Source organism: Silene latifolia, chromosome 5 (assembly GCF_048544455.1).
Source record: "Silene latifolia isolate original U9 population chromosome 5, ASM4854445v1, whole genome shotgun sequence".
Taxonomy (NCBI): Eukaryota; Viridiplantae; Streptophyta; class Magnoliopsida; order Caryophyllales; family Caryophyllaceae; genus Silene; species Silene latifolia.
The window spans coordinates 15,364,970-15,391,310 of NC_133530.1; the positions used below are offsets into that span (position 1 = coordinate 15,364,970).

The following is a 26,341-nucleotide window of genomic DNA, read 5'->3' on the forward strand; positions in this document are numbered from 1 at the left end:
TGGTAGAATGGGGGTTAAGAGTTCATGTTCTATGTTCGGTCGAGTTCTTGAGTCCTTAGCTAAGTTGTTGCGTCTTGGTCGAGTCAGTATGGTTGTTTTTATGTATGGGTTGAACTTCGGGGACGAAGTTCTTTTAAGGAGGGAAGACTGTAATACTCCGTATTTATAAGTCTTTGGGTACTCTATCGAGTAGGCCTTACTCTGTCGAGTAAGGGTAAGTTGCGAAATAAATAGTTTCTGACCTGTTGGGTACTCGATCGAGTAGCTGGGGCACTCGATCGAGTAGGGGGGTACTCGATCGAGTACCTTGGGTACTCGATCGAGTGTCCGGTTTTGCGGGGAATTTTCTCGGGTTTTGTTAATTATGCGATTAAGGTATTTAAGTATCGTCGTCATTGTTTTAAATCACTTTTACAAAACCTAAAACCCTGTTTAAGAGAGAAAACAACAAGTTCATCTTCCTAATCGCATTCTTAGCAATTCCCGGAGTTCAGACGGTCAGTTCTTTTCGTTGTTTACATCGTTGGATTCCTTGCGTCGAGGGTAAGATCTACGTACCCTTTTTATTGTCTTTCCTTTGATTTGGTTAAACCCTAATTTTGGGGATTGGGGGTTTTTATGATTTGTTAAGGTTAGATTGTGATTATGTGATTATGTGATAGGAGAAGGATTTGTAAAGGAGAGGTTTTGAGATTTTGCTAGATCGTCTGATGATTGTATTGCTTTCCAGGTAGGATTTCCTACTCAGTATTAGTCCCATAATGGGATATTGGTGATGTGCTGTAGTTAGTTGTTTGATATGATGATTGTGATTGTGGTTGTGTTTGTTGACGGTTCTCGAGATGCGTTCTCGGCTGAGTGGGGTCACTTGCGGGAGTGATCTCACGCCCTAGTTTCGCCCTTCGTGGAACCCGCCACGGAAGGGGATGTGCACATTAATGAGCAGGGTTATCGCTCGTACGATGAGCGGGGCTTAGGTGGGAACGGCTGCGGTCCCCAGTGTGGCCGGGTCCGGTGGACGTCGATATTGAGATGATGGGAGTTGGTGGTGTTGTGTGTGTGTGTGTGTGATTAATTTATCTGTTTATCTTATTGTTGATTTATATTGAGTTGTGTGATTAATCGACCCGTTTAAATGTTTTAAAAGCGTGGTGATCCATTCGGGGTGGTGAGCGATTTGAGCAGGTATGATATGACGCGTATGGGATAGCCGGGATGAGTCATCACGTGGCAGTTAGAAGTCTTCCGTGTCGACGGTGTCTTATAGCTTTGATAGTTTTAGCGATGGGAGACCGTCCGAGAATGTTGTATTTCAGTTTATTAGTTTTGGTTTTGATCATGTAATCACTTAAACTATTTACTTTTAAATATGTTTCTTTATTGTCTTATGAATATCATTGCCTCGGGTAACCGAGATGGTGGCACCCTTATACCTGAGTGGTCCTGGTAAGGCACTTGTAGTATGGGGGTGTTACAAATGGTATCAGAGCGACGATTCTGAAACCTGTAACCAATGAACTTAATGAACATAGGGAGTCAATTAAAATGAACCCGGGGTAAAGGTTGTAGGAGCTAATGCAAAGACTTGGGAGACGTCCTAAAGTCGCGAACTCGCCCTACAATTTTGAACCGGTCACCATGGGATAAGTGTCGGGATCGTTATGTGCATATTGTGTGCTGTGTGTATCTATGTAGTAGTATGTTGCATGAATTGATGATGATGACGTGAATTATATGTTGGTGGATTGTAAAGCATGAAAGTATAATGATTGATACATGTTGTTAGGCCCAGTTTAGCCTGGTCTGACCATAACCTGGCCTGACTCAGCAAGGCTGATTGATCAAGACAGGAACCGGACAAATCGACTACTATTTAGTCTTGAAGAATATTATGGCAAGAAGACTACTAAATCCTGGAAAGGAAGCCTGATAGTCAGTATATTATAGCTTGGCGGAGTACTAGATACTGACCTGGATTAAGCGAGATAAACAGAAATGCGATTGTATAAGCGGATAACCATGCCCTATTCTCAAGGAAGACCAAGTCCAAGCCTAAGACTATTTAATCCATGAATCTGGACGGAAAGAGGAAGAAAAGGCTAAAGATTGGTTGAGTTGAGAACGGGTCAAGCGAACTAATAGGAAGCATGCCCTATTATTAAGCAACAACTCCTATCTTTGGGGAGAACGTTATACATTTATAACGTTATTCATTGTAACGTTGGAAGGGCGTGAGAGTACTATAAATAGGAGAATTTAACAATTGTAAAGGATATTCATGATTAGTTAATTTTATCTACACTTTATCTTTTACTCTTGAGCATTCAAATATTGATACAACATTGTGCCCGGTCTATCAAAATAATAAAAACGTTATTCTTTATACTTATTTCTTTCTTTATCACTTACATATACCATCCTAATCTTATTGAACTAGATACCCTGATCACTATATAACTAAGCCGGATCCCTTCAGGAAAATCCTGCTAAAACAATTGGCGCCCACCGTGGGGCATCTAGTTCTTCAACCAATAAAATTCTCCTTATTATCTTTCAATTAATATTCACACACAAAAATGGTGGAACTCACCATTTGAACAACAATTAGCGGCCTCGGCCAAAATCAAGGAATTGGAAACAATCCAAGAGAAAGCACTCAAGTGACGAGTAAATCAACAGTGAAGGAATCGAGTCTAGCCTGAAGAAGAAATTGGAAAATCAAAGCCGGGCTCCAAAACCAGATTCGAACCAGGAACCCCATTCTCATCCATCATCAAAAACATAGACTTCTCTAATTTTGGAACCCCGGAGAAGGATACATTATCCAAGCACTCAACCATCCCCAATGATGAGACAAACAAACTGAAGCCGCAATAATGATGGCCATGCTTCAGAAATCCAAAAACTCCACAACAAAATAGAAAATATACCCGGAGTACTGGACCCTGTGGTCAAGTAGAAATTGATGACTTTGCGGATTCACCCTTTGCAGATGAAATTGCAAAGATTGATCTACCCAAGAAATTTATTGTCCCATCCATGAGAACTTATGATGGAACTTCGATTCACAAAATCATGTTGCCATATTCAAACAAAAATGTTGTCTGCCTCAATACCCGGTGAACTCGGGCAAGTCGCATGTGCAAAGGCTTTGGCACAACCCCGACTGGAGCAAAGATTACAATGGTTCATCAATCTCCCAAATGGAGGTATCAAGAATTTTGCGGAATTGATCAATGCCTTCAATCAACAATTCGCAAGTAGCAGAGATATGGCCAAAAGACCAAGCAACCTGTTCAGGATAAAGCAACTTCCTGAAGAATCTCTCAAGGAATTCCTGGCTAGATTTGTCAAAGAAAAGGTGGCCATTCCCAGATGTGATGAAGAAACAAAGAAGTAGAAGCATTGTGCAAGGAGTCTTGCTTTGACGGTGACATCTATGCAGATCTAACCAAGAAAGCATGCCCAACCTTTGCCACTGTTCAATCCATCGCCTTAGAGCATGTCAGATTAGAAGAGGACCTCAACTTCAGGACGAACTCATCCCGGAGGAAAGCGGGGCTATGGACATACTAACAGGAAAAGCTCCTACCGAGAAAGGAGGCAATCCCAGATCAAAGCACCCTATTCCAGGCCCGAACGATCCGAAGTCAATATGGCACAAGAACATAAAGGTAACCTCTCTAGCCTCCCAACTATCCTCGAATATAACTTCTCTATTAATACTGCAGGATTAATCAAACGCTTGGAAAACCTGGGAGATACGGTCGGATGGCCAAAGAAATCCGACAACCCAGGAAAGATCCAACAAGATGGTGTGACTTCCATCAGGACATCGGACACACCACGGAAGAATGCATTCAGCTCAGGAAACAAGTGGCATATCTTCTAAAGAAAGGCTACTTGAAAGATATAATCCAGGACCAAAGAATAAAGAAGAAGGACAAAATAAGAGAGACCCAGGGAAGCGGCGAGAGATCCTCCTCCTCCTCCTCCCATCTATGAAGTCAAATTCATAAATGGAGGATCGTAAATCGTGGTCCGACCAGCTCTGCAGCCAAGAGAATATCCGGGAATCCGGACTCCAACCTCCTTCCGGCCCGAGTCATTGCCTGCTATTACCTTTGATGACTCGGATCTGCAAGGAATATCAGGTCTACACCATGACAGCCTGGTAATCACAATGCAAATCGGCACAACCAAAGTATCAAGAATCCTGATAGATGGAGGAAGCTCAATCAACCTGGTGATGCTTGATGTCCTTAAAGCTATGAAGATAGACGAAAGCAAGATCATAAAGAAATCCGGCGTCTGGTTGGATTGGTGGAGAAACAAAAACACCCTAGGAGAAATCGGCTTGCCTACCTATGTGGAGGGCGTGGCTTCATACGAGAGATTTGGAGTAATGGATTGCTTATCCTCATATAATGTAATCACAGGCGCAGACCATGGATCCACAATGTCAAAGCAATCCCATCAACATACCATCAATGCGTGAAAATTCCAACAGAATGGGGATAACCACCATCAGAGGAGAACAAAGGACGGCTCAGGAATGTTACACTCGGGCTTTGAAACCCTCAAAGTCAGGTAAGTCCCTTGCATAGCAATTAAAGTCACCTGTCAGGGAAGAATACATAGCACAAACACAGATGGAAACAGGAGAAATCATATTAGACCCAGAATTCCCTGACAGGAAAGTACTTGTAGGGTCGGATGCACCGACTCAATCGGACCAAATCGGTCAGCTTTCTTAAAACTAAAATGTCTTGTTTTGCTTGGTCACATTTTGATATGACTGGTATAGATGCTGATATTATTACTCATAAGTTGAACATTGACAAATCCTTTAAGCCTGTACATGCAAAAAGAGAAGAAAATTTCTTTGCAGAGAGGCATGAAATCATCAACCAAGAAGTTGACAAGCTCTTGGACATGGGAATGATCAGGGAAGTGATGTACCCTGACTGGCTTGCAAACGTGGTAGTCGTCCAAAAGAAAAATGGCAAATGGAGAGTCTGTGTAGATTACACCGACTTAAACAAAGCCTGCCCAAAAGATCCATTTCCCCTACCACACATCGATGCAATGGTAGATGCCACTGCAGGCCACGAAATGTTGACATTCATGGATGCCTCCAGCGGATTCAACCAGATAAAAATGCACCCAGCAGACCAGGAAAGCATGACTTTCATCACCGAAAGAGGTATATATTGTTATCTTTGCTATGCCCTTTGGATTAAAAAATGCGGTGCAACCTACCAAAGGCTAGTCAACATGATGTTCAAAGATCTGATAGGAGACACCATGGAAGTCTACATAGATGACATGGTAGTCAAATCAAAAAAGGCAGAAGACCACGTCAAAGACCTGGAAGTAGCCTTTCAAATCCTGGAGAAATTCAATATGAAGCTCAACCCACAAAAATGCCACTTGAGTCTCGGCGAGCAAATTCTGGGCTACATGGTGACAAAAATAGGAATAGAAGCCAGCCCTGAGCAGATCAAAGCTATCCTGGAGCTAGAACCACCAAAAACAGTCAAAGACATACAAAAAAGCCGATTTGGAAGAATAGCGGCCCTGAACAGATTCATTTCAAGATCATCGAAAGATGCAAATCATTCTATAACCTGCTAAGGAAGAACAAGGACTTTCAATGGACCCCGATCATCAGTGCCTTTGAAGACTGAAAATATATCTATCCTCTCCCCCTTGCTGGCAAAACCAGTCAAAGATGAACCCCCGATAAAGATATACCATCGATCCAAGCTTCTTTGTCGGTGCGATCTGGTCAAAGAAGCAGACGGACAACAGCACCCTGTCTATTATGTAAGTAAAAGTCTGCTGGATGCAGAGATCAGGTATGGCCTACTAGAAAAATATGTTTTAGCTTTAATAATGAGTTGCACAAAATTAAGACCATATTTTGAAAGTCACCCTATAATAGTCAGAACAAATCTTCCTATTAAGTCTGTACTTAGGAGACCAGAATTGTCCGGACGAATGTGCAAATGGTCAGTCCAGCTAAGCACATACAATATAACGTTTGAACCAAGGACAGCAATTAAGTCACAAGCACTAGCAGATTTTGTGGCTGATTTTAGTCCGACCCTAGAACCTGACCTAATAAAAGAAGTAAATAAACCGACCGGCGACCAAACGGACCTAGAATGGACCCTATTTGTCGATGGAGCAGCCAACACAAGGGGCACAGGCCTAGGTGTAGTACTAAAATCACCACAGGGGGATAAGATAGTACAGGCTATAAGTTGTGCATTTGAGGCCACCAACAATGAGGCAGAATATGAAGCCACGATAGCGGATTAAAGGTATGTATTGATCTTGGTGTGCAAAATTTAAAGGTACGCACTGATTCCCTTCTTGTCTCCAACCAGGTAAATGGCATATATCGCAAAAGACCCCAAAATGATGCTTTATCTAGATGTTGTTCAAATGCTAAAATCAAAGTTTAAAAACTTTAATATTGACCAAATTTCCAGGGACTTAAATACCCAGGCCGATGCCTTAGCCGGCCTAGGGTCCAACTTTAGTCCCCTTGATTTTGACAAAATACCCATTGTGCATTTATTAGAACCTGCAATAAACAAACAAGATGAAAGTTTCCCAATCTACATTGCTAATTCTTGGACGAAACCTTACTATGACTGGCTACAACAGGGAATCCTACCCTTAAATAAACAAGATGCCGAGCACCGAAAATAAAAGTCGCTTCAGTATACTATTATTGACAACGTGCTTTTAAGAAATCGCAGCCGGACCTTACCTCGGATGCCTGGAACCACGGGGAAGTGAACAGATATTATCGTAAATCCATGAAGGATACTGTGGAAATCACAAAGGTGGAAGAAGCCTGGCAAGCAAAGTACTCGAAACGAGGATATTATTGGCCCACCTTAAGAGCCGATTGCCTGGATTTTAGCTCTAAATGCAAAGCCTGTCAGATTCACGGACCATACATCCATCGCCATCGAGGAACTACATTCCATATCCGCACCCTGGCCATTTATGAAGTGGGGCATGGATATAGTAGGAAAACTACCTCAAGCACCTGGACAGAAAGTTTTCATGCTAGCAATGACTGATTACTTCTCCAAATGGATAGAAGCGAATCATACGAGCAGGCAAGTCAAGGAGAAAGATGTCATAGCATTCATCAAACATAATATCATATGTAGATATGGCATCCCCTCCGAAATAGTATGCGACAATGGCACACAATTTGTGGGAAAAAGAACAATGACCTTCGTGCCCAATGGAACATCAACTGGTAACATCCACGCCAGGATATCCAAAAGCCAACGGTCAAAAGGCGAGAATCCAAGTAATAAAGTGGTGATCAGTTTGCATAAAGAAAAAGCTGGAAAGAAGAAAAGGTAGATGGGTTGAAGAGCTCCCCCTGGTCCTTTGGGCTGACAGAACCACGCCTAAAACATCCACTGGCCAAACCCCATACTCCTTGGTCTATGGATGTGAAGCGTAATATCTGGCCGAGGTGGACATTCCATCAGCCCGGATGTAGCCCTGAACACAACAACAAACAACATACCTCTAATGGAGGATAGCCTGGACTTAACAGAAGAGCTAAGAGATGCAGCAAGCATCAGATTAGCAGCATACCAGCAAAGAGTTGCAAGAAGCTACAACAAGACTGTCAAAGCCAGGGTGTTCAGGGTAGGAGACCTCGTTCTCAGGAAAGTATTCCAAAACACAAAAGAGAAGAATGCTGGCAAATTGGCCCCAACCTGGGAAGGCCCCTATCTGATTGATTCAATAGTCGGCCGGGGAGCTTATAGACTACAAACCCGGACGGAGAGATGATCCCAAGAGCTTGGAATATTACACACTTAAAACTATTTCACATATAGAATATATTTGCACAATCCAGGTATAACTTTTCACTTTAAACACTTCTTGCCTGAAAACTACATGTATGATACTTGCAATTATATGAATAAATGCCGTATATGATTTCTTCCAATTATGTGCCCAAGTACTTACCTATACTCTCATAATTACTTAGTGAAATCTTCAACACTTGTTTTACATATTGCATCTTATTTAAAAACAAATCTTAAAGATTGGGGGCCACCCCCACCAAATATCCAACTGATATCCAAAATTCAGTTGCAAAATAGGCCTTTAAATATTGAGCTCAACATAACATACAAACCTGGAAAATCTATTCCTAGACTGTATGACATAAATGGGTCATAAGCCCTCCAGGACAGTGCAAGGGACATAAGCCCTCCAGGCAGTGCAACAACCCCACCCATAACACATTAAATGGCCTGATCCAGTCGAATAACCGGCCGATCCGTCGAAAAAATTGGCCTGATCCAATCATATAGCGGCCGAGATCCAAGACACGTCTAACATCACAAAAGTACTTTGTCAAAACACAAAAAGAAGCAAAACAAAGACCAAATATTTATTCACCCAAAATAATTGGCCCTACCTAATAACCATCCATTCCAGGGACATCCCCCCTGGATGAGCCAAAAAAGTTTCTGATATACTCTAAATATTCATTCCAGGGACATTCCCCCTGGATAGACCAAAACCCAAAAGAAAAACTAAGTTATTTTTGAGCCGAATCGATTCACAACCATCCACCATCTCCGATCACCGGACTTTGCCTTGGAAGGAGGAGAATCCACTTCTTCTTCTTGACCCATGTTGGCCAAGTCGGGATACCGAGCATCCAAAGCTGTCTCATCTCGGTCCGGATTCCAATCGCCCGGTCGATTCTGGGTCCCTCATAGCATCAACCCGACCTTTTCCGAAGAAGTACCGAGTGCATCGCCCAACCTCGCCTCCACTAACTCCTTTTCAGCAGCAAGCTCTTCATTCTTTTTCAATCGATCTGCATTGCCCGCTTCTCGGCCCTCCAACTCCGCCTGATGACCTTCTCGGCATTTTTCGCGCCCACCTCACAAACTATAGCGACCCTGGTTGACTCCTTAGCTGCTTAGTCAACCGAGATTGGAGCACCACTTCATTACCCCTGGATGAGTGCAGGTCACGGTTTAGCCTATCCAGCTTTTCCTCCAAACTGGTAACCTTGGCACAGGCGTCCCTAAGCGACAAGCGAGCTTGAGCCCAAAGATCCAACCCCGCGTACATACAAAATCAATTAGGCAAATACAAGGCAAAACAAAAAGCACATAAACAATTAAAAAATATCCCTCTACAACTAACCTCTCTAGCAGCCCGGGAAGCGAGTTCAGTGACCCTTGTTACAAGAGAAGTCGAATAGAAACCACCCTGGTAGACGAATCAAGGGTACTAGCAGACAATAGTTGGTCGCTCATCTTTGCAGAAAACTCATCTATCCGAGCCCGGGCATCATCCATGTCATCAATCCTAGCAGGCACTTGCCTTATACTCCCGAGTCATTTGAGCGGGATAGGTCGTTTCCCTCCTTCCTCCTCTTCCGAATATCATCCTCCCTCTTTCTTTTTTGAGCCTGGACGACCTCTGGTGACACTATCCCGGGCGAGATCTTGAGGAGGTGGACATCGAAATCGGGATATCCAAAGTCTTGTCACTCCCACTAGTTTCTGGCTCTTAGATCGCTCAAGAATCCTAGCCACTCCGGCCTTCAAATCCTTTGCAGAAAAGCTAGCCGACCTAGCGAGAAGATCTAAACACCGGATATATAAAAAAAATATATATACGTAAATATCAAACCAAAAAGCAACAGAAGACAACGGCCAACATAAAAGCAAGCGGAAGACGTACGGAAAGAGCAAGTAGAACTAGGCTTGCCTTTGGGTACTTTAACCCCGATCGCCTTGGTCTTCATATACGGGGCAACAATTCCCCGCCCAAGCAAGCTGGCCAGGCCCTCTCTTCCTCGGGAATGGCAAGGAAAGCATCTATCCTTGCAATAGCCTCTTCATCTAGAGGATCGTGATTCCAATCAGGAGCTACAAACATTACAGAAACAAAATATACAGGTAAGACTTATGTACCTCACTCTTATTCAATATAACTACAAAATAAAAGTACAGGAAACCTACCACTCTCCAAAGGAGGATATCTCAAGTAATCAAAGCCCGATCCCGAGTCTCGGTCCAGGATAAACAGAAAGTCTTTGCCCAACTCTTGTCGTCTCCGAGAATCCAGGTTAGTAATCAATGGAGTCATCTTTGACTTAATTCTCAAATTAAAACGACCAACAGAAGGATTTTTAAAATGATATCTTTGCCTTAATATCATTGAGAGTAATCACAAGATTGTGTTTAGCGCATAAATTTTCTATGGAATGAACAAGTTTCCAAACCATCGGCATAACGGAAAGGTGACACTTCCATAGCACGGATGGTGTCAATCATTAAGGGAGTAAAAGGTAACTTACAGCCAGCTTTGAATGCCCACTCGAAAATACAGAACCAACCAGGTGATACCAGTTAGCCCTAATCTGGACAAGACTCAGGAATCCATACTTGGTTGATTCAGAATTATTTTCTTCTCCTTAGTATCTTGTCATAATTTGTTTTCAACAAGTTCTCTTCAGGAAAGTAAGGATCCAAAGATTGAAGGGCGGTGAAAATGGAATCCTGGTACTTAAAAGCAACAAAGACGAGCGGGAGGATCAATCTCCATCACTTCCTCTTCCGAACGTTTGTAGGTTCAGCTCGGCAGCAGCTGACTTTTCGGGATGTAGGGCGTTTCTTTGCTCCCATGTTCTTAAGTGTTTTGATTTATTATAGAAATTATTGAGAAAATACGAACGGGATTACCGAGAAATTTGGAAGAATTCGAGAAGAATTTTAGAAGAATATTTAGCAAAGAAAGTGGAGAAAATTTGGTGAAAGATAATCTTGCCCTAAATACCGTATTTATAGGAGATGAATAAACGGCATGAAAAACCTAGGGATTGCAAAACTCTCAAGATGACATCACCTAGCCGTTATAGTGTTCAACGGTAACTAGGAGTCTAAGAGTCATTGATTAAGTGTAAGTCTCTTAATTATTTAACCGAGTAAATTTGACATCTCACCGGCCGGATCCAAAGACGGGTAAAATGTCAAGGGGCAATTGTTAGGCCCGGTTAGCCTGGTCTCGACCATAACCTGGCCGACTCGGCAAAGGCGATTGATCAAGACAGAACCGGACAAATCGACTACTATTTAGTTGAAGAATATTATGGCAAGAAGACTACTAAATCCTCGGAAAGGAAGCCTGATAGTCAGTATATTATAGCTTGGCGGAGTACTAGATACAGCCTGGATTAAGCAGATAAACAGGAAATGCGATTGTATAAGCCAGATAACCATGCCCTATTCTCAAGGAAGACCAAGTCCAAGCCTAAGACTATTTAATCCATGAATCTGGACGGAAAGAGGAAGAAAAGGCTAAAGATTGGTTGAGTTGAGAACGGGTCAAGCGAACTAATAGGAAGCATGCCCTATTATTCCGGCAACAACTCCTATCTTTGGGGAGAACGTTATACATTTATAACGTTATTCATTGTAACGTTGGAAGGGCAGTAGAGTACTATAAATAGGAGAATTTAACAATTGTAAAGGATATTCATGATTAGTTAATTTTATCTACACTTTATCTTTTACTCTTGAGCATTCAAATATTGATACAACATTGTGCCCGGTCTATCAAAATAATAAAAACGTTATTCTTTATACTTATTTCTTTCTTTATCACTTACATATACCATCCTAATCTTATTGAACTAGATACCCTGATCACTATATAACTAAGCCGGATCCCTTCAGGAAAATCCTGCTAAAACACATGTAATTTGGCATGTTATAGTTATGTAAGGGAAAAGTGTTTTGTCTATATATATATATAAAGCGATGTGTAAGTCTACATGTTGTTGTTGTCGTGTTGAGTAAAAGTACAGAAGGTTGGGAGTGTGAATTGAACATGTGCTGAGTGAATATGTTGAACGAATATGGTGGATAAATATGTGGTATGATAGATGAATTAGTGGAAAAGATGAATCATCGTGGTAGTAACATGTGAATAGGGGACTTGATGTCATGTATTTGTGATTTTGTTTACGAAAAGTGATAGAATAAAAACATGTGGGTAAGTCATAATTGGCAAGTTAGATAAGTTATGTGCATGATGAATGTTGTTGTTTGGCTTTTGAAAATAGTAACATATGATTATGAATACTGGTTTTATGAGTTTTGGACTGGTTTTGTTTGCTTGGTTGTTGTTTAAGTTGTTTGGAAGTAAAATCAAGTAGTTGTGTTTTTCGATTATAAAGAGGTTGTCTTTAAACTGTTATAACTTGAGATTCATAAATGATTTTGATGTGATTCCAATTGGAGGTGATAGCTTGTCCTTTTACGATTCTAACGATAGGTCACACGCCCAAAACGACCAAGAAATGAGTGAGTTATGACTGTTTTACGGCGGACAGTCTGAGAATTGGGGTACTCGATCGAGTATCCTCGGTACTCGATCGAGTAAAGGGGCACTCGATCGAGTACGTTAGTTACTCGATCGAGTAGCCCTGGTGATTTGTTTTACGTGCTTTTGATCTTGACCTACTCGATCGAGTAAGTCCCTTACTCGATCGAGTGGCCCGTACTCGATCTAGTGACCCTTGTTTTGGGTCATATGCTTATCTTTTGACTTCGTTGCATATTATGTTTAATTCAAAGTTATTATTTTGCTTCTTTATGCATTGTTTTACATGTATATTGGTCTTGACGCGTAAGTTACCCAATCTTGTGGTGTAGTGAGTGACACCTGTGGTGAGTATGAGTTCGGTGGGAGGACATGAGTTATACGTGGTTGTAATAGATAGTGGAAAAAGAAAAGGAAGATTGTTATGGCTTAATTGAGACATAGAGCATGTTTTCTGAGATGAAATGAGATGAGTGATATGAGTGTGTGTTGAGTAACGTAAAAGTAAGTGAATGTGGGCAATGGATGATGTGAGTCTAAGGAACGTGAGAATGAAAGGATTGAGAGTAAGGATATGGATAGTGACAACTTGAGATGTGTAAAGAATTATGGAGGGAGGTAGTTAAGAGTCGTGTGGGTTAAGAATATACATAATGAAAGTTCGTTTTAAAGGGGTTGAGAAGAGTGGTATATAGTGAACTTTGTGGAGACATGTCGCGGGGTGGAGATTTGGCTTTTTAAGAGATGAAACTATTGTGGGGTTTCCTTGGGCAATTAGCGGTATGAAAGGAATTTTGATTTCTAGAGATGTCAGAAGGGAGATGCAATTGTTGAACAGTAAACGTTGATTCTATGGATGGATTAGTGGCAAGGGTGACTGATGACATAATAAGAGAATATTTGTGGTAAGAAAGAGGGAGATGATATCGATATAAAATAATGGGATTTGAGTTTTGGAGCGATGAGAAGGTAATTGGTGCACTAAAGGATTAGATAGAAGTAATAAGGAGTTGAGCTATTAAATTGGTATTATTGAGTGTAAAGAGAAAAGAAGGATAAAAGTAAGCTGAGGAAAATGTTCACCGGAGTTATGTGATATAAAGGTAAGGAATCATCGAAATGTGTGATAGTATCACGAGGATGTTAGCTGAAGGTTATATAGGAGCTTCAGGACAACATGATTGATAATGAGTTTCGAGGAATTAAGGGAGTAGGAAGTTGGTGGAGTATTGGCACGATACGAGATATTTGGTGGAGAGTTGGATGACAATACAAATAAGATAGTATTGGGAATAATGTTGAGGTAATTTTGTGGATGGGTTTCTTTGTTCGTTATTTGGAATGTTAACCAAAAATAGGAGAAAAACCATGTTATTTTGATATGAGTGTAAGAGGTTTGATATACTGACGGTGGTGGCATTGTGGTATTATCACTAGTGGTTAAGAGTGATGGTATATTAGAAAGGTAGCAATTCTAAAGAGGTGGATTTGGTAGGGACCTGATTGTTGTGTATGATTGTGAGAGGGTATAAGATGTGGTTAGATGAGGCGGATGCTAATAGTTGAATAGTAAAGGTATGGTTATATTTGGCAGGAAGTGATGGTTGTGCGAATGGGGGAATATGTTATGAGGGGCATATGAGTTAAACTCGGGCGACATGGTAACCTTTATCAGTGGTAACTTACGTGGTCGGGATTGACTAGTTGGTTGTGATTACGGGTCTATGATATGTGTAAATGTTTGTGTGAGGTTCTGACCTCACAAGAAGTGGTACGGTGTGATAATTATAAAGTTGTTTTATGAATGTTCTGTAATATATATGTTGGACACGCTAATTTAATTGAATGATATCCAAAAGGGTAATAATTTGATTAATTGACATGGCTAGTTATAATTTTATGTGTATTAATAACACATGTGTATTCCATGAAATGGTAGAGATGATGTTCATGAGATGCTTATCTGTGTATCCATATATTATGTTGCGTGGTGACTTAATAAAGTGGATTTGAGTAAGTTTTTCTCGTCTGAGAAGTTATTCTGAGTCAGTATTTATGGGAGTTGTATGCAGTTGTGATGACTATCGATGTGGTTGTGGTGCCTCGGGTGGTGATCCGGGCACGATATTTAGTATTGTGATGCGGGTATTTTCGCACTACGGTGTGGTTGTTGGTGGCGGTGTTGTGATGCCGTCACCGGTTGTGGTGGATTAGGCGGGATGATTATGATTCGAGTTTCGAAAGTATATACCAGTTATACATAAATTGTTGTTTTGTTTGTTGTTGTTGCCTATGAGTTTGGTTTGGACAGATAGATTTGTTGTTTTGTTTCTTTGATGTTTCTTACAAGTTTCATTTGAGAAGGAGGGTAGAGTTTAATATAAAGAGAGTTGTATATGTTTTCATTGTTGTCATGGTATAGAAATACATTGATGGGACACAGTTGTCAGGAGTTGTTACAGTACTTTTGATCTTGTTCTAGATAAGGCTTTAGTGGACATGGTAATGGCAAGTGATTCGTAGAACATGTGTGGTAATGATCTGATATATGCAGGTGGTTTATAATCCTTTGTTGAGACATTGAGTGTAGGGTGTTGGAGGAATTAGTGTCATATTAAGTTATGTATGAGTTTTGCGGTAATGAAGGAAAGAACTTGAGGATCTAGTGTGAGTATACGTAACGAGTGTGGATCGTGAGTTAGTATGGTGATAGGTGCTTTACATAGAGAGGTATGTTGTTTTGCAGTAATAATGGAGAGTTAGTATGGTGTTTTTGCTACGAGTTTTATAGTATAGGTTAGATGGTGTGCCGAATGAGTTGAGGTATGAGGAATGTTTAAGTAAGAGAGCCTTAGATATATGCATGGCGAGTGTTTAGATCATAAGTGGTTGTCTTTGACATGTGGTGGTGATGAGGATGATGAGATGATTTAACTAAGGATTTAGTATTAGTGAGTTACGAGGACGTAACATTTGTCTTAAGAGGAGTAGGATGCGATAAAAAAAAAAAAAAAGATAAGTTTCATGGTTGTGCATGTTGTAAAATAATTGGAAGTAGAGTGTTAGCGTAGCGTAAAGGAGGGATTTGTTTTGTGGATAATACTTATAAAAGGCCATGGCCGTGCTTGTAGTAGGGTGACGCTTCGGAGTATGAGAATATTTTATATAGTGTTGACAGTTGGAGGATGATGTTATGAGTCTGAGTAAACTTCGAGGACGAAGTTCCTTTTAAGGGTGGTAGAATGTAACATTCCGTTTGATGTCTATGAGTGTCTTAGTATTGGGTTGATAGTTGATGATATTATGGAGCTAGCAGCATTAGAGGATGGTAGTTGATTATGTATGGAGTTGGTGTCGTGAGAGATATATATGTGGTAGATACGATATAGTGAGTCATGTTGTGGAAGTAAACATAGTTGGTAGAATGGGGGTTAAGAGTTCATGTTCTATGTTCGGTCGAGTTCTTGAGTCCTTAGCTAAGTTGTTGCGTCTTGGTCGAGTCAGTATGGTTGTTTTTATGTATGGGTTGAACTTCGGGGACGAAGTTCTTTTAAGGAAGGAAGACTGTAATACTCCGTATTTATAAGTCTTTGGGTACTCTATCGAGTAGGCCTTACTCTGTCGAGTAAGGGTAAGTTGCGAAATAAATAGTTTCTGACCTGTTGGGTACTCGATCGAGTAGCTGGGGCACTCGATCGAGTAGGGGGGTACTCGATCGAGTACCTTGGGTACTCGATCGAGTGTCCGGTTTTGCGGGGAATTTTCTCGGGTTTTGTTAATTATGCGATTAAGGTATTTAAGTATCGTCGTCATTGTTTTAAATCACTTTTACAAAACCTAAAACCCTGTTTAAGAGAGAAAGCAACAAGTTCATCTTCCTAATCGCATTCTTAGCAATTCCCGGAGTTCAGACGGTCAGTTCTTGTCGTTGTTTACATCGTTGGATTCCTTGCGTCGAAGGTAAGATCTACGTACCCTTTTTATTGTCTTTCCTTTGATTTGGTTAAACCCTAATTTTGGGGATTGGGGGTTTTTATGATTTGTTAAGGTTAGATTGTGATTATGTGATTATGTGATAGGAGAAGGATTTGTAAAGGAGAGGTTTTGAGACAGCTGCTAGATCGTCTGATGATTGTATTGCTTTCCAGGTAGGATTTCCTACTCAGTATTAGTCCCATAATGGGATATTGGTGATGTGCTGTAGTTAGTTGTTTGATATGATGATTGTGATTGTGGTTGTGTTTGTTGACGGTTCTCGAGATGCGTTCTCGGCTGAGTGGGGTCACTTGCGGGAGTGATCTCACGCCCTAGTTTCGCCCTTCGTGGAACCCGCCACGGAAGGGGATGTGCACATTAATGAGCAGGGTTATCGCTCGTACGATGAGCGGGGCTTAGGTGGGAACGGTGCGGTCCCCATCGGCTGGTGGTGGTCCCGGTGGACGGTCAAGATTGAGATGATGGGAGTTGGTGGTGTTGTGTGTGTGTGTGTGACAGTTCAGCTGTCTGTTTATCTTATTGTTGATTTATATTGAGTTGTGTGATTAGTACTGACCCCGTTTAAATGTTTTAAAAACTGTGGTGATCCATTCGGGGGTGGTGAGCAGTATTTGAGCAGGTATGATATGACGCGTATGGGATAGCTGGGATGAGTCATCACGTGGCAGTTAGAAGTCTTCCGCTGTGTCAGACGGTGTCTTATAGCTTTGATAGTTTTAGCAGTAGACCGTCTGAGAATGTTGTATTTCAGTTTATTAGTTTTGGTTTTGATCATGTAATCACTTAAACTATTTACTTTTAAATATGTTTCTTTATTGTCTTATGAATATCATTGCCTCGGGTAACCGAGATGGTGGCACCCTTATACCTGAGTGGTCCTGGTAAGGCACTTGTAGTATCGGGGTGTTACAGAGAACCCATTCAGTTCACATTTTAATAGATTCGGGGAGTACACATAATTTCTTGGATGAAGGAGTTGCAAGGAAATTGGGGTGTAGGTTGGTGAATACTTGCCCATTGGAAGTTAGTGTAGCAAATGGAGACAAAATCGTTACAACCAAAATGTGTAAGAAATTCATTTGGAAGTTGCATGATGTGGAATTCTTTACTGATGTGATGATTGTGCCTCTTGGAGGGTGTGAGATGGTTCTAGGAGTACAATGGTTGGCTTCTTTGGGACCAGTAAGTTGGGATTTTGACAAGTTAAGAATGGATTTTAATTTTAGAGGAACAAAAGTGGTGTTGAGGGGAATTAAAAAGGGAGAGTTACAGTGGATAAGGGGTGATAAACTGTCCCAAGCATGTAAGGGAGGACAGCTATTTGCCTTAGATGTGCAGTACAAGGAGGAAGAAGGAATTGGAGAGGAAGTTAACAGCATTCCTGAGTGCATTAAAGCTGTGTTGGGTGAATTTTGATGTTTTTCTTTGAACCGATTCCCTACCCCCTCACGTAAGTCATGATCATAAAATCCATTTAAATCCTGGAACCTTACCAATCAATGTGAGACCATATAGATACCCCATCATTCAAAAAAATGCTATTGAACAAATAACCAAAGAAATGTTGGGGAGTGGAGTTGTGAGGCATAGCCGAGTCCTTTCTCCTCCCCGTGGTTTTGGTTAAAAAGAAAGATGGATCATGGAGACTGTGTGTTGATTATAGAGAGTTGAATAAAAATACAGTGAAAGACAAATTTCCAATTCCTATAATAGATGAGCTTTTAGATGAATTACATGGTTCTACTGTTTTTTCTAAAATAGACCTTAGAGCTGGCTATTGGCAAATAAGAATGCATCCTGAAGATGTTCAAAAAACAGCTTTTAGGACACATGAGGGGCATTATGAGTTTCTAGTAATGCCATTTGGTCTTACTAATGCTCCTTCCACTTTTCAAAGCTTAATGAATGAAATTTTTAGACCACATTTGAGGAAGTTTATTCTAGTATTTTTTGATGACATCTTAATATACAGTCCAAATATTCAAACCCATAAAGAGCATTTAAGAGTGACCCTGAATATTTTGAGGCAAAATACTTTGTATGCCAAAGAAAGCAAATGTTCTTTTAGAGTCCCTAGAGTTGATTATTTAGGACATGTCATCTCTGCACAAGGAGTGGCTACTGACCCTTCTAAGGTCAAAGGAATGATGAATTGGCCTGTACCAAGGAATATCAAGGAATTAAGAGGTTTTCTAGGCTTGACTGGTTATTATAGAAAATTTGTGAGGAATTATGGCCTCATAAGCAAGCCCTTGACAAATCTGTTGAAGAAAAATGGGTTCAACTGGAATGAGGGGGCTACTGAAGCTTTTGAGACACTGAAAACAGCTATGAGTCAGGCTCCAGTCCTGGCATTACCTGATTTTTCTGAAATGTTTATGGTAGAAACTGATGCCTCTGATTTAGGCATTGGAGCAGTGTTGTCTCAGAGGGGACATCCCATAGCTTTCCTTAGCAAGGCTCTTGCCCCTAAACACAGATCCTTGTCTACTTATGAGAAAGAGTTACTAGCTATGGTGATGGCAGTGGATAAATGGAGACCCTATCTAATTGGAAGGCACTTTGTGGTGAAGACTGACCATTTCAGTCTGAAGTACTTGCTAGAACAGAAGATTACAAGTTCATTTCAGGCCAAATGTTTACCTAAATTCTTGGGCCTGGATTATGAAGTGGTGTACAGAAAAGGGAAGGAAAATGTAGTGGCAGATGCTTTATCTAGGGTAACAGGAGGGGAACTCATGAACATGGTCATTACGCAAATCAGGTCTGATCTGATGCACAGAGTTCAGGAAAGTTGGAAATTAGAAGAGTGCCAACAACTCATACAATCACTTGTTGCTGGCTCAGTTTCTCACAGTAAGTATAAATGGGAGAATGATCAGCTTTACAGAAAGGGGAAGCTAATTGTGGGCCCTGACACACCTCTAAGGCAAGAATTATTGGCCTTATTACATGAAACAGCAGTGGGAGGTCATTCAGGAGTGCATGGAACTTATATGAGGATTTCTGCACTTTTTTACTGGAAGGGCATGAAGAAGGAGATTAGAAGTTTAATAAGACAATGTAGGGTGTGCCAGCAAAACAAACCTCTACAACAAGCACCTGCTGGGTTATTGCAACCTCTCCCTATTCCTGAAGCAATTTGGGTAAATATATCAATGGATTTCATTGAAGGCCTTCCTAAGTCACATGGGAAAGACACTATACTGGTAGTAGTGGATAGACTCAGTAAGAATGCTCATTTTTTGCTGCTGTCTCACCCTTTTGATGCTGTGACAGTGGCCAAGGTCTATTTTGAACAAGTATTTAGGTTACATGGGGTGCCAAAAACCATTACCAGTGACAGAGACAAGGTGTTTTTGAGTAAGTTTTGGCAAGAACTGTTCAGAATGTTACAGGTGGAATTACTGCTGTCTACTGCTTACCATCCTCAGACAGATGGTCAAACAGAGATTGTGAACAAATGTTTGGAGACATATCTAAGGTGTATGACTGGTGAAAGGCCTAAAGATTGGGCAAATTGGATTCCCCTTGCTGAATGGTGGTACAACAGTAATTTTCATTCAGCTATTGGCACTACTCCTTTTGAAGTGGTCTATGGATGACCTCCCATATCCACATTCCTTACTTTAGTGGAGATTGTTCAAGAGCAGCTTGTGTGGACGGGAGCTTAGCAGCCAGGGAAGAGTGTATAAACATGCTGAAGTTTCATCTCAAGAGGGCTCAAGATAGAATGAAACAACAAAGTGACAGACACAGATCAGACAAACAGTTTGCTGTAGATGACTGGGTGTATGTGAAATTGCAGCCTTACAGACAACAATCACTGGTATATAGACCTTATCACAAATTGGCTCCCAAATACTTTGGTCCTTTTCAAGTGATAGCAAGACAAGGAGAAGTGGCTTATGTGCTTAAATTGCCTGCTCATGCCAAAATTCATCCGATTTTTCATATATCTCGGTGAAGAAGCACCATGGACCTCTTCCTGTAAAAAGTATCAATTCTGAAATGGACAAAGCAACATGCAGATACTGAGGTGAGCCCATTCTTTGTCTTTGGAAAGGAAGATGATGAAGAAGGGAAATAGGGCTGTGGTTTATGTTCTGATCCACTGGTCTAATGGATCTGAAAATGATGCTACTTGGGAATCATATGAAGAAATTGAAAAGAGGTTTCCTGAGTTCAATTTAAATGGAACTTGAGGACAAGTTTTTGAAAGGAGGATGGATTGTAACAACCCAACCAATTTGGCGGGAAGAAATGAGCCACGTCATCAAAAGTTTGTTAAGAGGAAGTCAAAGTCGGTTAAAGCAAAGTCAAAGTAGTTAAATCACTATAAATAATTAGCTGGAATAATTAGTTACATTCATTCATCATAATTCTGTTACAACTAAACAATTCATCTTCTCTTACAATTTTCTGTAATTCTACATTCATTGAATAGTTTACATTTGTAAGCAATTGACATTTGTAATCTTTCATTGATAATAAAACTCCATTAATTCTTCATCCGAGCTTTGTTCTCCATTACTTCGAAGCTCCTGTGTTGAATTGCCGATTTGTGACATTCTTCCGGAATTAATTCCCTGAGACTGTTACACTGTTAAGATTTATAATCATGTTTTGGATTGTTTGCTTGCGGAAAATAAGTTTAAGATGGTTAATTTGATTTATAGTAATATGAAGAAAGATGGGTTGGAGCCTAATGTGTTTACATATAACGTGTAAGAATCGTCGTGTTGATGGTGCATTGAAGTTGCTTGGTGAAATGTCTAAGAAAGGTTGTTCACCTGATGGTGTTAGTTATACAACAATTGTGTTGTTTTTAAGGATGGGAAGGTTAAGAAAGCTAGGGAGCTTGTGTATTCAATACTCCCCTTTTACCCATTTTACAGATTGTAACTACTAGCATACCACACAACCTTATGTGCCTGCGAGTGGTTGCGACAAGCATCTTCAAATTTATCTCATAGTATGAAAAACTATTGTTACTACTGGAAATCAGATTCAATTGATATATGTTCTTATTGTACCCGTTTTACAGTATACATAATATATGTTCTTATTGTACCTCTTGGTAAATTACACCCTTTGTCTAGCTACTTGAAGCTTGCTTATGGCATCACTTATCTTCATCCGATCTTGTGGTAAATGTTTGGAGCATGAAATTCCAACATTAATCAGAGACTTCATGCATTCTACTCGTCGGTCAGCAATGGCTTGGATTGCCCTTATATCATGGACTTCTTCAGTCATTTCATCATCTTCAAGGTTTGGGTCTACTATGTGCAAAACATTGTCAGGTAACGCGCCCTCTGCATAAATTTGTAGATTGAATTCTTCGTGAAAGATGTTATCTGTTGGTCGTTTTCCAGTCATCAACTCAAGTACAAGTATTCCATAGCTGTAGACATCACTATTTGGAGACGGTTCATTTCCTAAGCCGTACTCTTTTCATTGAAAACAACAAATAACATAACATCAGAGATCAGTCCTTTGGAAAATGAGGTTGGAATTGATGAATTTAATGCATATAGACTTATTGTTACCTGGAGCAATGTAGCCAATCGTACCCCTGATTCCAGTAGAACTACTTTGATCAGGATGTCGAGGTTGAGCAAGAAATTTCGCCAGTCCAAAATCTCCGACATGGGCAACCATGTCATTGTCTAGCAGAATATTGCTTGGTTTTAGGTCACAGTGCACAATAGGAATTTCACAATCATGATGGAGATAGCTGAGTGCATGAGCTACATCAATTGCTATATCCACCCTCTGTAGAAGAGTCAGCCTTTTCGCTCCTTTTCCATGTATCCAATCTTCAAGATTTCCATTGGCCATAAACTCATAGACTAGAGCTTTGAAATCGTTTCTCTCATAATCAATGCTAGAACAAGTAGTTATTATCCTTACTAGATTTCTATGACGAACATTCCGCAAGGCGTTGCACTCAGCCATGAAACTCTTGGATGCACCTCGAGAGAGTAGATTGAGTACTTTAACAGCAATTGTCTTTCCGTCTAGATTACCTCTAAACACAGACCCGAAACTACCAGAACCGATAAGGTTTTCTGTGGAAAATCCATTTGTTGCTCTGAGTAGCATGCCGTAAGACACTTTCATGAATGTTTCTCCCAAGGAATGCGAAGAATTTGGCACCCTTTTCTTTCTATAATAAGTGAGGAACAACCATATCGCAATAACAAGGACAACAACAATTGAACATATCACGGCGACTATCAGTTTGAGGGCATGGGTCCTCCTTTCGTTCTTCATTTCCTTGGGTTGCATGCATCTTGGTAAATGTAACATGGGAATACCACCACAGAGCTTGCTATTTCCGTCAAGCGCAATTGCACTTGTGTTTGCGAAGATCCCTTTAGTTGGAACTTCACCCTCAAAACTATTGTATGATAAGTTAAGCAGTTGCAGGGGAAATTTGGAGAAATAGTTGGGGATTGTGCCGGAAAGATTGTTTCGTGAAAAATCAACTGTTTTGAGGCTACGTAATGAGCTGAATGATGATGGTATATATCCGTGGAAATCATTAGCATGAACATCCAAGGTCTGGAGCGCAGAGCAATCACCTAGATCATATGGCAATACACCTGACAACTTATTTTGAGACACATAAAACTCAACTAGATTAGTCTGCTCGCTGATCTCTTGTGGTATAGTCTCTTCCAAAAGATTGTTAGATAAATCTACTATAGTAAACATAGCTGGCCCTTTGAAGAGCTCGGCCGCTAACGTTCCATTTAGGTGATTGGATGATAGGTTCAACTCTAATAAGCTTTTGCAACTCCGTAAGCTTGGAGGTATGCTTCCTTCCAACTGGTTGTTGCTTAGATATAATTTACTCAAACGAGATAAATTTTTAAAAGTGTCGGGAATAATGCCTTTGAGCCTATTAGAGCTAAAATCAAGCAATTCAATGTTTTGGAGTTTTCCTAAATCGCGAGGAATAAAACCAGTGAATTCATTTCCACCGAGTTGTAAGTTGTAACATCTGAAGGTTCCTTAGATTGGTAATGCCTACAGGAAGCTTCCCTCTAATTCTATTGGATTGAAATGAGAGTGATAGTAAACTGGTCGAGAGATTCGCTATGGATTTGGGCAATTCTCCTGTGAATTCATTACCGCTTATCTCCAATATTTGCAATTTGCTACAATTAACAAGGCTACCTACAAAATGGACGTCACCTTCTAGATAGTTGCCTGCCAAACCTAAAAGATCAAGATTCTGAAGATGTCGAAAATCATGTGGTACCCTTCCTACAAAGTTGTTTATATTTAGGTCTAGGTACTGTAAGCCCGTGAGGTTTAACACCGAGTCAGGAAATGCTCCAGAGAATTGATTAGAAAAGAAGATCAATGTTACCAGATGAGGAAGTGTAAGGCCTATATCTGGTGGAAGTTCCCCATGGAAGTTGTTGTCCCCGACAGATATATCCTTAAGCATGGAGCAGTTTAAGAGGGACGCTGGAATTGTACCAGAGAGCTCATTCCCTACGACAATAAGGTATTTCAAGTTTTGCATTTTTGGCTCTTAGCTGAGGAGGTAACAACTAACAATTACTCCCTCCGTCCCGATCATCTGTTGTCCTTTTCCATTTTTGGGTGTCTCAGGTATTTGTTGTCCTTTCTATATTAGAAATGCATTTGATGAACAATTTGTTCATTCAGACTTAATTTGGTCCACTTGTCATTTAGTAATTAATTGGCTATTTCCTCTTGATGGGGCATATTCTGCACCCGCTGACCAAGTCAACATATTGAGCGAGGTCAAAGATATCCACAGCCAGTCAACGACTTTAAACAGCATATCCGGTACGGCCTATCGGCCAGTCACCCGTCTCTCGGCCGCTAACTAGCCCGGGGAGACACATCCGCGTACTCATATCCAAGACCCCTCGGCATGGAGTCAACTGGGCCCTTCGGCCTGACAGGGGTCCCTCGGCCGAGGTCAGATCAGTCTTTCCACCTGCTAGCCACTTGGCCACTACGTGACAAAAGGTGAAAGTCTATAAATACTCCACCTCTCTCATTGAGAAGGGGATCCAGAATCTAACCTAAGAACCACTTAAATTGGTATTATCTCTCTCATCTCTCTACAATACACGTCATCAAGCAACATACTACTTAATCACAATAAGTTCACTGACTTGAGCGTCGGAGTGAGTACGCTTGGCACAAAGCCAAGCCCTCAGTTTGCTCATTGTTGCAGGAGAGGCCGAGGAGAGCAATCAAGGCTAGAAGAGGCATTATTCGACAAAGCTAGCGTGGTAAACAAACCTACTTCGGAATTCATACCCGGAACAATTGGCGCCGTCTGTGGGAAAAGATACTAGAAGCTAGTCATTCCCAAACCAAAATAAAAACCCACCCAAAAAGCTAAGGAGATGTCAAAAGAACAAGAGGTATTCGTGACTAACGAGACCGAATCCTACCACGAGGACACCGTCCACAGTGCAGAGTTGTGCGGCCCTCCACCACCGGATAATTCAACCGGAATTCGGGATGCCAATAATACCAGATACGCGCCTGTCCGACGACAGTGTCACCGTCATGGGACGTATGGTTGATGCGACAAAGCCGGGCGACTCTGGACCGATTGTCGGTGCGCTCGGCTCACACTGTCACACCGACAAGAGCGGCGGGACCCGTCCAGGAAGCTAGGGCCCAAAAGGTGACTCGAGAAACCCGAACGAAGCACTAAGAGAGGTGAACCGCCAAGACGCGGGGAGCCTGTGAGTGTCGGTGGTAGAACTAAGCCCTTCCCGCACTCGCGGAAGGACGATGTCGCCGCGACGCCAACGAGGCATGCCCCAGACGAGCGAAAGGAGTCCGACTCACCAGAGTCGGAGAAGGAGTCCGACTCACCAGAGTCGGAGAAGGAGTCCGACTCACCAGAGTCGGAGAAGGAGCCCTTCCCGCCACGGGAGAGGGGCGGACTAAGGATGCGAGGAGCGATCGCCGCGTGTCATTAGACACGTGGTCGACGACCCCTCGGTGCCTACGTCCTAGAGACCAGTGCCCCCAAAGCTAAAGCTACCATCTATATCATACAAAGGAGAGGGCGACCCAACCGATCATGCCGAGGCTTTCGAGTCTCACATGTCGGTGTGGGAGCAACCGACGAGGCAGTGCCGAATTTTCCCAACGACCTTGGTTGGAATGGCGCAAAGCTGGTACAAGGGGCTACCCGATGGGTCGGTATACTCCTATTCCGACCTAAGAGACGCGTTTTTGGCCCAGTACTCCACCAATAAAAGGAGAGCCGTCGAGACATCGGATCCCGACCATCGGCGAGGAGGGAGGCGAGTCACTCCGAAGCTATGTGAAGAGGTTCGATGCCGGGTTAGCAGAGATTAGGAGCCGAACAGCGAACTAGCGGCCTTCGACCGATGAAAGGCCTCCCCAGAGGGGACTTGAAAAACGAGCTCATCAAGTGCGGTGGCCTGAGCCTAGAGTCCGCCAGGAAATTGGCCGACCAGGCCATTAAGGTCGAAGACTATCACAAAATATGGGTAGGCCACGGCGAGGCCGGGCACTCAGAAAGAAAGAGCCACCGGGAGGACAAGCCGGATGAAGGGCGCCGTGACAATAATAGGTCGCGGACCGACAGGCCCGCCAGGAAGCAGAACCCAGCGGACGCCGGGGAATTCAGTCCGTACTACCATAAGAAGTACAAAGATCACACCCCCCGGGTCGTATCGGCCGCCGAGGTCTTCTCCCGAGCGAAACGAGGGGCGAGAAGGGAAAGGCCCCCAAACCTAGGGGGACGGTGACACGAGCTTTGTCTTGTGAGTACCACGCCACACCGGTCACTTAACCAACGATCGCCGGCATTTGAAGAATGCCATTGAAGAGCTGATCCGAAAAGGGAGCCTCGGCAAATATGTTGCCGGAGGCCAAAAGACTAACACCGGTG

General features: G+C 41.8%; 1 protein-coding gene across 1 annotated transcript; it reads left to right on the forward strand.

The window, feature by feature from the left end:
* Positions 1 to 20,101: 20,101 nt before the first annotated feature.
* On the forward strand, positions 20,102 to 20,609 carry LOC141654902 (uncharacterized). Its single transcript, XM_074462012.1, has 2 exons — positions 20,102 to 20,367; positions 20,471 to 20,609. The coding sequence occupies exons 1-2, from the start codon at positions 20,102 to 20,104 to the stop codon at positions 20,607 to 20,609; spliced, it is 405 nt and encodes a 134-aa protein (XP_074318113.1).
* The last annotated feature ends 5,732 nt before the right edge of the window (positions 20,610 to 26,341 follow it).